This window comes from Nelumbo lutea, chromosome 1 (assembly GCF_056320005.1).
Source record: "Nelumbo lutea isolate HS-2025 chromosome 1, American lotus-T2T, whole genome shotgun sequence".
In the NCBI taxonomy this organism is placed as follows: domain Eukaryota; kingdom Viridiplantae; phylum Streptophyta; class Magnoliopsida; order Proteales; family Nelumbonaceae; genus Nelumbo; species Nelumbo lutea.
Genome location: NC_142684.1, coordinates 38833073 through 38845328, shown reverse-complemented (window position 1 = coordinate 38845328; position 12256 = coordinate 38833073). Strand labels below are relative to the sequence as shown.

The 12256-nt window shown below is 38.2% G+C and overlaps 1 protein-coding gene across 1 annotated transcript; it reads right to left on the bottom strand.

Moving 5' to 3' along the window:
- Window positions 1-547: 547 nt before the first annotated feature.
- On the bottom strand, window positions 548-11543 carry LOC148874333 (transmembrane 9 superfamily member 1). Its single transcript, XM_088969430.1, has 12 exons — window positions 11172-11543; window positions 4471-4663; window positions 4278-4382; window positions 4073-4090; window positions 3888-3985; window positions 3649-3801; window positions 3263-3397; window positions 2959-3125; window positions 2669-2763; window positions 2132-2505; window positions 1058-1331; window positions 548-875 (listed from the first exon to the last, which is right to left on the bottom strand). The coding sequence occupies exons 1-12, from the start codon at window positions 11265-11267 to the stop codon at window positions 808-810; spliced, it is 1776 nt and encodes a 591-aa protein (XP_088825556.1). The 5' UTR covers window positions 11268-11543; the 3' UTR covers window positions 548-807.
- Between the last annotated feature and the right edge of the window lie 713 nt (window positions 11544-12256).

Below are 12256 nucleotides of genomic sequence, written 5' to 3'. Positions count from 1 at the left end.
TTTTTTGTATAGAAAACAAAATTAACTAAATATAACCAATAGAGTGGTTGACTATATCTTATTAAGGGTAAAAAATGGTATTTTAATTTTTTTATTAAATTTATTTAAATGAATATTAGAATCGACATTGTCATTTACCATTATCATCTAATGGAAGATTGATTAAATCCATTGCAAATTATAAATAATGTTTTAGTAAAATACAAACTATAGAGTAGATTTTAGTAAATCCATGAAATTATGAGGTGTTTTAGTAAATGAACATTTCTATTATTTAACTTTCGCTTAACAAATCTCATGCATCACTCAGGTCCCCCTAGTGAAGTAGTAAAAAATAGAGAGGAACACTGGATACTCCATGTATTATGTATAAAGCCATTGTATGTAGGAACCAAAAGATTTTCATCTTGGTCAAAACATAGAATTAAAAAAAAAAAATTGTGAAGAAATTGTTACATAGCAGTATCTCTATCCATCGAGAAGCACGATAAAAAATAAACTGTTGCAGCCTTTAGGCCAAGTGTAATTACGTAACACAAAAGCCAAATGGAAAATGAGTCGTCCATGTTAACTTTCTAGGTTATAACACAATCTTTGCACTTCTAAATTAAAGAAGGCTTTCACTTACAGCCAGGAAAAAAATGCAAAGCCTCCCCCAAGCCGGAGACCAAAAAAACAAAACACCCTTGTAACCCCATAATTTCCATTTGTAAACATTGCTAGGAGCTCATTGGGTGGCCATGCTTCCTTTATGATACTTGAGTCTCGACGAGCAAGCAGTACCAGGGACTGTCTTCTGGACCTTCACTAGTCACATTTTATGTTTCTGTAAATCCTCCTCACAAACAATGTAGAGCCAAGATAACCTACAGCTCCTGAGCATTCCAAAAGAGACAATCACCAATGTTAGCTCAAACGTAGAGAACATGATAAATAAAAAAACAACTGTATGTAAAAGAGAGGCACATCCAGCGCATCAAGGGATGTCCCATTAAGGGGTTTAAAAGGAATTCAACAATATAAAAGCACAAACAATGTAACCGCTGTAAAAACTTACCGCAGAGAATTCCTAACCCAAGGCAAAACATCAATGTGTATCCAAAATAGAAGCTAGTCTGGAAGAAGCCTGACATTTTTGTCTTGACATAGTAGTAGTATATAGAATAGAGATAAACATAGATAGCTGTTGATGCAGCAGAGAAGAATGAAGTCCATTGCCAGTGATAGTTCTCGGCATTTAGCAAGAAATATGTTCCCACAATTGTGACACAAACGGTAACAACAATGAGAATTAGGAATACCAGCAACATAAATCCATAAACATAGTACACCTGCAAAACAAGAAAAGCACGTAGAAAGCATAATTAGGTATAGTTTTTTGAACATCCCCCATTTGTCAACACATAAAGGGGAACTGGCAACTGGTCAACAGTTCAACCTCAGGGCCAAACTGTTGACTCATAAAATCAAACTTAAATCATTTTAAAGAGGCCAACAAATCATAAGAAAATTAAAGTAATGCAACATAGGGAAAAAAGTTCCTGATTATATCAACTAAAGAAGCTCAACCAGGTACGTTCCCTAGACCATATTTCTATCATGTGGAGGAAAACATGTAGAGGATCCAGACCTTAGACAGTGGACTCACTAGATTCACCATGAGCAGATTTGCACTCCACATTAACTCTTTACCAAACTTCATATTGGAGTTTTTCCCTATCTATAACAGCCATGCAAACTTTTATATATTTATTTGTTAATACTTTTTTTTTGTTTTAAAAGCTTCTCATAAAATAAGGTTTATTCTGAACAGGTAGCAAGGACCCTCAGGCAGAATGTTTTCACTGAACCAAGGATGGGGAAAGGAACACAGAGATTCATTTTGAGCCTACTGTTTTAAAAGTAAGATATACAACTAAAGTACCAGGGGTTCCTAAAAACACAAGGCTCAAGGCAAGAAAAAAGTAAGGTGCCATTTTTATTGAAGGTGACCCCAAGGTAGGATAATAGAGATCCATGATGAAGAAGTTCATTATTCTTTGATTTTTTAGATATGCTTAAGTGCTGGTACTTTTCATGAAAATGATTCCCAATATTCATATTCATAAAGAAGGGTAGGTATAACGTTTACCTTGTAATTCCAAAAGGATGTGAATACAAAATACATCTCAATGAAGATGCTGCCAAATGGAAGAAGGCCTCCCATTAGAGAGACAACAGAAGGTGTGAGATACCATTTCTTCTCAGGGATAGGGCGTGGAATAGTCTTCACACGGCAGGGATTGTTTGGAGCACCACTCCAGTTCCTTCCAACAACAGTACCAAGAAGTGCAAGAGGGAAAGAGATGAAAGCCCAAATTACAAACACAACAACCATTGTGCCAAAAGGAATAGCTGCTAGGGATCCGTAGAATATGGCAATTGTGTTTAGTATGAAACCAATGCCAAAGCACATAAACGGGAAAAGGGATGCTGTGAGAATCATCGATTTTATCCAGTTTTTACCTGACATTATGGCATAAGAATTGAATTAATTATGTTGAAAGCATAAGCTGAAGATGAAAGAGAAAAGTAACTGCAGAAAAAATACTTAAATGGAACTGAAAAAATCAGTGGCCTTCAAAACGAAAGTAAAAGAGGATATTGAATGATCAAAAAAAGAACATACCACCATTGCGTGAGTAGAGTCCACCACTCACATAGCCCGAAATGAACGACGTAAGAGCATAACATACTATGAAAGTTGTCACAATTGCTCCACGACTGAGCAACAAATTTAGCATCACAATTTAATTATTAAAACCAAACTAATGAAATAAAGTAAACATGTGAAAAATAAAGAAGAAAAACAAGGGAAACATAAAAGATAGCTTGCACAAAGGAACCAACTCTATTCCATCAAAGCAACTAGGCAAAAGAACTGACTGGCACAAAATGAAGGAATAAATCTCTACGTACCCAACATACAACATTCCAATGATCGCCAATAAGATGACAAGGAGGACAAGCATTGTAAGTTGAGCACCTGTGCCAACAACTGCTGATAGTAGAACCAAGTTGCGCGGAGGCCGAAAGACGTCCCCATGGACAAGTTTCCAACCTGATTCCTCACTTACATCTCTTTCCTGATGGCAGGGAGAAAAGTAACCAACCACTGAGCTATTATCACTACCTAAAGCATTCAAAGATGGGGAAAAAAGATAATTCAACAAAACCAAATAAATAGTATTTAAAAAACAGAGAGGGAAAGTAATATGGTCACCAGAGTCTCCAGATCATCATCTTCTCGTGCATATTTTGCATAATCATTTCTAAGAGTTCTCATCAATATCATTGAGACCAAACCAGTAAGGAAGATAACCATCATGAAAGAATTGAAAATGGAGAACCAATGAATCTGCAGATAGGAGAACCATTTAGTGGTTTCAATAATCAAAGTTCTTGAGGAAGGTATAAAAATGCCATAAAAACATTGAACTAAAAATTCATCTTAAGTAGCTTCTCAAATCCTGAAAGTAACAGTTATCAACATATTGTGAAAAACGGAAACAACTACTGATAAATAGTTCAGATTGCTGAAAATGAAAGCACAAGCTATCACTGAGAGAAAATGAACCAACTAAACATGCACTAATGACCATTATTCACCTGGTGCTCAAAGAAAGGGTAGTCTAGGTAAATGTCAAAACGTCGTGCAAAAGTGACATTTGTTGGAATCCATTTGACAGAGTAGGTCATGTCCAATTTCTTTCCCACTTCCAAGGGTTTAGGGGTTTCTTGAGTGAGATTAACATGAATAATCTGCAAAACAAGAAGCAAATTTAATACAAAGGATATGCCCTAAAAATTGAAACATGTGATCCACAAGGAATATCAGAATCCATGACCTGATCTCTATTGTATTTGACAACAATGTTCTTGTGTGTGAAAAGAACATGCTTGCCACTATCACTGTTTTTATCAGGATGCAGATCACCAACAAAGCCTGGGCATCAATAGCATAATTTAATGAATCATGTCAAATCATCTTAAGACTCAAAAATTAGTCAATAGAGTCTATAAATATGCATACCCCATAAAGGCAGATCATCTGGATGAGTCACATCATAAAACGGTTGCCATGTTGAAGAGGGAATGACAAATGAGTAAGAGTTCCGAAAAAGAACATAATGAGAACAGAAGAAACACATTATAGACAAATGAACATGCAAGACTAAAAAAGCATATTCATTGAGCAATCCAGGCAGTAAAGGAACAAAAAACAATGAACAACATACCCATGAAGAATTCAAACCAATATGTATTTTCAATTGCATCCTTGAATTGCTTAACCTTTGTTGCATCCAGTGCAAGTTCACAAATGGTAGCTCTGTCCACATTTTCTGCAAGGAAAAGACAGATAATTGATGTGGTCAAATAATTCATTTAGTGCTTCTTAAACATAAACAAGATACTGAAAGGTCTACATACTCTGGAACTTTATGTCAATCTGGCTGTCAATGAGTTCATTTCCACCGAGAACCTCACCAAGGCCACCCCACTTATGAGCAGAATTGCCAGGTGGTTGGCAGAATGGAAGGCTGTAATAGTTATATGTTTCTTGTGGATTATTATAAGGGCCAACTTTATTTACCCAAAGTGTAACCAGATCATCTTGTTGATACTGCAGGCAGTCACCTTACACTTTTAGCAAAATCCAACCAGATAATATGTTTTACTCATCAAATTAACACCAAGATTCAAAGTACCAGATATACAAAGAGTATCAAAACGGCAATTTTAATATACAAAATAGATATGATGGAAAAATTAAGATACACGTGGATACACTAGAGAAACTCAAATAATCCTATATATATATATATATACGAATTACAAGAAATCTGCTTTTCTGGCTATAAATAAGGTACAAATGCACAAGAAACATATACTATAATACCCTATGAATAAAATGGTCACAACCCATTGAAAACATGCCACATTTACAAGATGTAGGTATCATTGGATAAATAACCAAATAATCTATCTCTTAACCATCATAATCATACAAAATGTAGGCTGAAAGGATAGTTACATGACCATTTTATCATAAGCTTTGACCCTTAAAATGTAGGCTGAAAGGATAGTTGCATGACTGCATCTTCAACTCTCTTAAATGCCAAAAGCTTTCTAATAAGACTAAAAACTAATTTGACCATTCAATATGATTAACCCTCTTCTAAGACAAAATAAACCAGTAAAAAAACTCAAAATACTAAAACTCTAATGACCAAGAAAATAACATGAAATTTCCATTGGTTCAAGAATGAAGAAACTCGATACTTTTCCTCATGGAAAATTCTTGGGTCATTTAGGAACTCACTAACCACCTAAATGGCAAACTCTCTGATCAGGAGATAGCCCAAATTAATAATTTCTGGTACTTTGGATTAATCATCTACAATGAAATTAAAGAGGATGTTTCCATAGATTAGAGAAAGGTGATTAAAATGGACATGTGCATCTAGTGTGCCATATGATTGACACAAACCAATTACCAAAAAAATAAGTGATTGACATAAACTAATATGACTAAAAGGAATATTCGTTTAGACAGTTGCAAGTCTATCATTGCTATATCAGTCGATGTCCGGGTAATGCAGGATCCAAAGAGTCAAACTTTTTATGTGCTGGTAATACAGGAATTTTCTGGACTGTTTATGTATGACAGAAGTGATATTTTGGTCATTTGATTATTATTGTGGTACTTTGATCATTTACAAATATGTAGATACAGCCTATTAGTTTCAGTTGTCTTGTGATATTTCAATTGTTTAGAGCCACTGGTCAAGTAGTTTAAGAGCTATTTAGTTTTTTTTAACGTATTTTATAAGTCGCAGAATTTTCCTAGGTATAAAGTTGCAAAAATGAAAAATGAATTTTTGAGCTTATTTTCTACTTGTGTGACTTCTGGCATATGTTTCCAAAGACCCTAGAGTTATTCTAGAAACCCTACAAATGATTCTTAGGTTTGAGTGATCCAAGATGCTACACTTGTCTCAATCATTCTGCTGAATGCCCTATTTGCTCTTGATGACAGAATGTTATAGGCTGATAACATGTAGATATCAGAGGGTGGGTAGGGAGGCAAATGTCTTGGCAGATTATCTTGCTAAACTGGGGTCTACTAGGGATCATTTATTTTGGGCAGCATTGTAATCTTTATTTCTGATCTCTTGTAATGTTTAGGGAATTAGGGGAGGGTGCATCCCGTGCCTCCTCCACACCTATAAGTAAATCTTTTTTCCACAAGGTCACAATCCCTCCTGAAGAACCCCACGAGGGAGTAGCCACCCACTTTATAACCCTGGAACTCCACACACTCCTTGCCCATTTGAAATCAAAATCCATTCTTTTGGACTCTTGAAGCATTACCACATCTGGATTAAACTTCTTAATTACCTCTTTAATTGTCGCTCTCTTCCTAATGTTGCCCAAACCCTCACATTCCAACTTAGGATTCTCATTGAAAACTCTTAGCCTCAACCCTAACTCCTCCAAGATCTATTTAGACCATTTTCTTCTATCCCCTTTCACTTCAAACTTCTTGTCCCTCAGAATATCTCTTTTCAATCTCTCCACTTCACTCAGCTTTCTCTTCTTCATCTTGTTGTCCTCCTTTTTTTGCATGTAGGCTTTTAGGTCATTCGGGTTCTTCAGCTTACACCCCAACTTTTTCACAAACTCTGCAACTGACTCTTCCCCACTAGTTTCCTCTTTTTCTAAAGTTGCACTCTCCTCACTCCTAGGAAACTTCTCGTTCCTTCTCACATTACCTCCATCAACAGCCCTTTTTGTCCCCTCCATGCTCCCTCTCTGCATTTCCTTCCTCTCCACTTCACTCAAAAGGCTCTCTATGATTTCCCATATTTTTGACTCTACAAGTTTTCTCACCCACCCCCCCATTGTAAATGCACTATGGCTTTCAGACCAAGGGCTTCCGACTCTTTGTTGGGAGGAGAATTTGGAACAAGGGACACTAAGCGCTCATTAGTAGCCAAAACTGAATTGACAGAGTTGAGGGATTTACCTGAGGCAGAGATGTGAGGAGAGAAAGTAGGCGAAAGAGTGGTAGTCACTTATTTTTTGAGAAATTGGAGCACTCTGTCTCCCCGAGTTGGGGGAAGAAAATCTTTGTTGTTGTATCAACACAAAGACCCCTTTCTATACCCAAGTATGTACCTCTCTGTGAGGTACCCTTGTTTAGCTGTAAGATGACCCAAGCTACCTCCTTTTCGCCTCTTGCAAAGCGCTAGAACTAGGGAAGGGCTCAGCCGAATTTGGGTTAAGATCATTCACCCACTCCTCCCCCTCCTCCTTTTCCTCCCCCACCGAATTCCATATAACAATCCAGGCTGAAAGAATCCTTGTTCTGTTCTTTAGATAGAGCTCCGTCTTCCACACTGCCTAAACTCCCATAAGCTTCCGATCTTTCATCATAGTCAGAATCTGAGCCGCAGCTTATCCAACCTTGGTCAGACTCTTCCTTCTCTTCTGTTCTAACTCTCAAATAGTGCGGGTTCGGGTGATCAGAAACGTGGTGTCCACAATCGAGAGGGCAAGACCTAGACGATGATAGATGAACGTTACCATCTATCATTGCCCCATGTCTGCCCCGCCCCACGTGATGATTTAAGTTGTCACTTGGGCTTTTAATAAAACCACCCAAAACAAAGGGCTCACCCACTGACCCATCTAGCCCAGACTTCCTTAAAGTCGGTTCAGACAGTGACTTTGAGCTCACTTGAACCTTACCCCTTTTAGCCACATCAGCATAGGACGGGCCACCCTCTTTAAACATCCAAACTTCAAAAAAAAAATTGAATTAGAAGCCTTAATAAGAAAACTTTGAGACTTGGGGCACCCCTGCGACTGTTCCCCTTCCTCTGTAGCTCGCCCACACGCACCAGGCTTTCCCGCCAGCACCTGAAGGCCACGTGTACACCAACCTGCAGACTCGTCAGCTCCTTCAACCTCTGTTCGTCTTCCCCAGAGCGACACTTCATCTAATGAAGCTAACAGACCTTGTACCGGGCATCTTTTGAGAGAACTTCGAAGGCGCGCGACAAGTACTCCGGCTTGATCCTAACAACCTTAAGTTCCACAGCTCTCAACTTTCTTAAGTTAGTAGTGTTCATTGCACAATATGTTGATTTTGGTAAAATTTCATGTCACTACCCATGGAAATAGAAATATGTTGTGGAAATATTAGGGAAATTAGGGACATTTTAAGCCATACTTGTAACACACTATTTCCCATTTTACCAAATGATCATTTTTCCCAACCCCTAGGTCCCATAAGAAGTCCCTAATTATCATCTCCATTTTCCTTGCCACTGCTTGCAAATCTCTAACACTATAGGTGGTACACAGGAAGACTGGCCAATGGGTACTTGATAAGGGTAATCCTACCTCCCAAAGAGATAATTTATCTTCCATACATCCAACTTCTTTGAAAATTTTCCTAGAAATATCTTCCAAATATCATCTTTTGGATTAGAACCTAAAGGAATATCTAAATAACTAATGGGCCAAGGCATGAAAAAACATCCCAAAACTTCAACATAGAAGGTAAGTAAGAACCATATCAATCCTCAAATTAGAGAGCTTTTCAAAAAATTACACCAACAACCTTAGATTCCTAATCCGTTGTGATCCTCCCACCTCACAAAAGAGAATCATATCATAAAAAATTTAATGTCTGTGACCACCATCGTATCTCTACCAACTATCTAAGTAACAAAGGCAACATTTTAGACCCTTATTTTGTATGTATACTATGTCAATGTAAACACCATGGACAAGGTCACTATAATCGAGTCTCCAGAGGTCCTAGAATTTGGCAACAGGATGAAAACGCTGGGAAGAAGAGAAATGGTCGGACCCTACAGGGGCTGCACTGTGTACCCACCAACAAGGATTAGGCCCTCATAGTTCTAGCAACGTTGGTGACAGAGTAGGTCAGTGAAGGTGTGAAAGGAGAGAAAAAGTGGGTAAAAGGGTTTGGATCAGAAAGAGGTGGAGAGAGAAATCTGGGTCCCTCTTTCAGATATGGGTAGCCCTTTTATATTTTTCTTTTTCCTTTCCAATTGGTGAACTTTCTAGAATTTCTAGGAACTATACTATGTAAATGTAAGTGGCTAGCTGTTGACAGCTGGCTAATAATCCTTAGGCCTAATTCAAGGATTGGCTTGGCTTGTTATTTTGTGGCCCAAGCTGGACCAGGCCGGTTCTATTTTGGCTTAAAACAGATCCAACCAGGTCTATCCCCTTTTATATGTCTGCACATACAGTTAGAAATAACAAACTATTTTAATGGTATCACTTTCCTATAAAAAGTTCGCAGATCCATGTTTTCTTGTCTGTCTTGCCAAGTCATCCTCTATGGCATGCACCAAACTCCAACTCCCATGTCCATTCCATGCAACACTCTGTAGCAATCATTAAGATAGTACTAGGAAATGTGGTAGGGCCACAGAAGTCTATGAGATCTACATAATGAGTTCATAAACCTCTTATTTATCTAATAATGAATGATGAGACGGTCAAAAGTTCCCCTCCTTTTCAAACACAAAGATGAAAAGCATGATGAAAGAACTTCTTGGTGTATGGTCTCTTGGTTCAATCATAGAAATTTCTATTGAATGACAAGAGAGAAGAAAGAGGGAACAAGACACAAACAAGAGCTGTTATGAAGGCCCTACTAGAGGAAAATACAAAAAACATATAATATAAATTACCCACCAATAAAATGAAAAAAGCATACATCACAACTCTTATACTGTCAACCCCCAGTAAAGCTCATTCCTATTCATGCCTCCTCTAGATAGGAGTAAGCTCTCTTTCAATTTAAATGCCGATCAAAAAATAAAAATAAAAATTGATGAGTGCAGCTGGGGTACAACTTGGGTATGGAACCTTGTAAGTATTAAAACATGTATGCGACTCCTATTTTTAGGCATACTATAGTTCACATATGCTAAACTATCTAGGGGAATATTTTATTCCTTGAAAAGGACAAGTCTTATCATGCTGTCTTGCATGAGCGAAAAACCTGAAGAGAATAACATAAGAAAAACTTTTCTGAAGATACAACAGAGAAACAGACATCAATGACTATGCTTCCAATTCACCACCAGTTGTTGACTTTTGAGAAGTTTGACTATAGAGGTGGATTAACATATTGCAGATAACAGATTCTAATATAATGACAAAAAGAAACACTTGCACACATAAATTCTTTGATTTCATGGAACCCAAATAACTCAGCTCCGACTCAAATTCAAAAGAAAAAGAGTACAATACAGTGTCACAAGGAAAACCAGCAAAATCAAGAAGAAAGGCTGCACTTGTCAATTGAATGATAATTTAAGCATTAAAAAACAGGGACAAAATCCTTATCACAACCCCACCCCCAACATAGCAGTGAAACTTACAGAGAAAGAGCTTTCTAGTGCAAAGAAACAAAGATGCATCACAAAAGGGATCCTAATAGCTAGGAGAACCCATTAACAAGTGATCACCAAAAGAATGAGGAAAGGAACGATTAAATAACGCGGATGTCAAATCTTCAAAAGGTATAGGTTTACTTTCCACGACAAGGAACCAAGAAATTGACGGAATCTAAAAGGGATCCCAAACAATACGGCCAAACCAATGACTAAAAAAGAAAAAAAAAAAATTCTATGCAACCATAGATCACACACAACAAAAATTAACCTAGATCCAGTCCCCAAATAAACAGTATTAACTTGTTAATCAAATATCACCACTAGTCCCTATTTACCAAGTGAACACTGCAACACACGAACGGTTAATAATGAAGTCGAAACACAAAAACCCATTTCGATCCACTGTCCACGAAGCTGACTGCTTCAACTAAACCAAACAAATAATGCTAGATCATCCGAATATATAGCCACAGGAATTATTATTCCACACAAATCACCAAAACATTCACAAGTTGGCCCGTCTCGAACAAACAAATGCCCAGATCTGAGGAAGATAGCACCAAATCGAAGAAAGACGATAAACCCAACAAAAGATGTACGAGTTCCAATACCAAATTCGTCGCCGAGTAAGCTGATTAGGGTTGGAGATCAAAAGAAATAGAGACAGACAGTGTACTTCACCTTGTGATCCAACTCGGAAGCGAAGGCCGGAGAAGCGAAGAGAAGGAAGAGGAAGAAGACGAAGAGGGAGAAGGATCGGACTGCAAAAAGCATCATGGTTGCGGACCAATGTGTCAGTCAGAATAAAACGGGTTTCTTTTTTTGATGAAACCTCTTTCGTTTCTTTTCTTCCTCCGACGCGCGCGAGCGAGGGAGAGAGAGACCCTGATTTTACTCGCGATTTCAACGGTTGTGCGCATTAGAAATTCTTCCTGAAGACTTGTCGTCCTAGTTAGTGTATAAATTGCCGCCTTATGTTTTGAGCTCGATGGGGAGCCATTCTATGAATTAGGATCTCCTCCCAACCACACGTTCCAACCAACACCCCTACCAATTTGATCTAACACCACACATTTCACTATGAAATTAGGACCCACCACAAAAGTGGGATCTACCATGCATTACATATAACATGTGCAGTGCCAGTTGGTAGGACGTTGAAACGTATTTCGTTGGCAGTTGATCTGGACTCCCATTCCATAGAATGGACGTAGCCCATCCCCAAGGCTCAAGTCAGGTGTAGGTACATGTTGATTCACTACAAATGCAATAGCACAGATTGTGCTAAACCGATGCCACAGAGACACTTGCGACAAGTTCATGACTCGGCACACATATGTGAGCTCAAAGCCCAAAATAAGCTTGCAATGAGCTCAGGGTCACCATGGACCTACAAAAGACCCAAAGCTAGGGCATCGAAAAGGAATCTGAAGCCGTCAGAGATCTGTAATGAGCACAAGGCCATCAGGAGCTTGTGTTGAGCTCTGAACCATCGCAAACTTGTGATGAACTCACAGCCATCACAAGTCAAAGACAAACAAAAGAAATACATGATTTATCGAAGCCACTTGTGACAGAGCGCCTAGTAAGATTAGAAAAGACACATAAGATTAGTATTGACGCCATCTGTGCCATGTCAATTTAAGAGACTCGCAAAAAGAAGTATCATACGTGTATTATGAGAATCCTCAAACAAAAGGAAACCTCGTACTGCAAACATCACATAAGACACATGGCGAAACCCTAGCAGTGTCGCCCTGACAACT

Excerpts from the sequence above, each read along its gene's own strand:
- LOC148874333 (XM_088969430.1), bottom strand. The coding sequence starts at position 11,267 with ATGATGCTTTTTGCAGTCCGATCCTTCTCCCTCTTCGTCTTCTTCCTC. Across the intron at positions 3,126-3,262 it reads ATGATGATCTGGAGACTCTG|GAAAGAGATGTAAGTGAGGA; the intron begins GTGACCATATTA and ends CCCTGCCATCAG. Across the intron at positions 1,332-2,131 it reads CATCCTTTTGGAATTACAAG|GTGTACTATGTTTATGGATT; the intron begins GTAAACGTTATA and ends CTTGTTTTGCAG.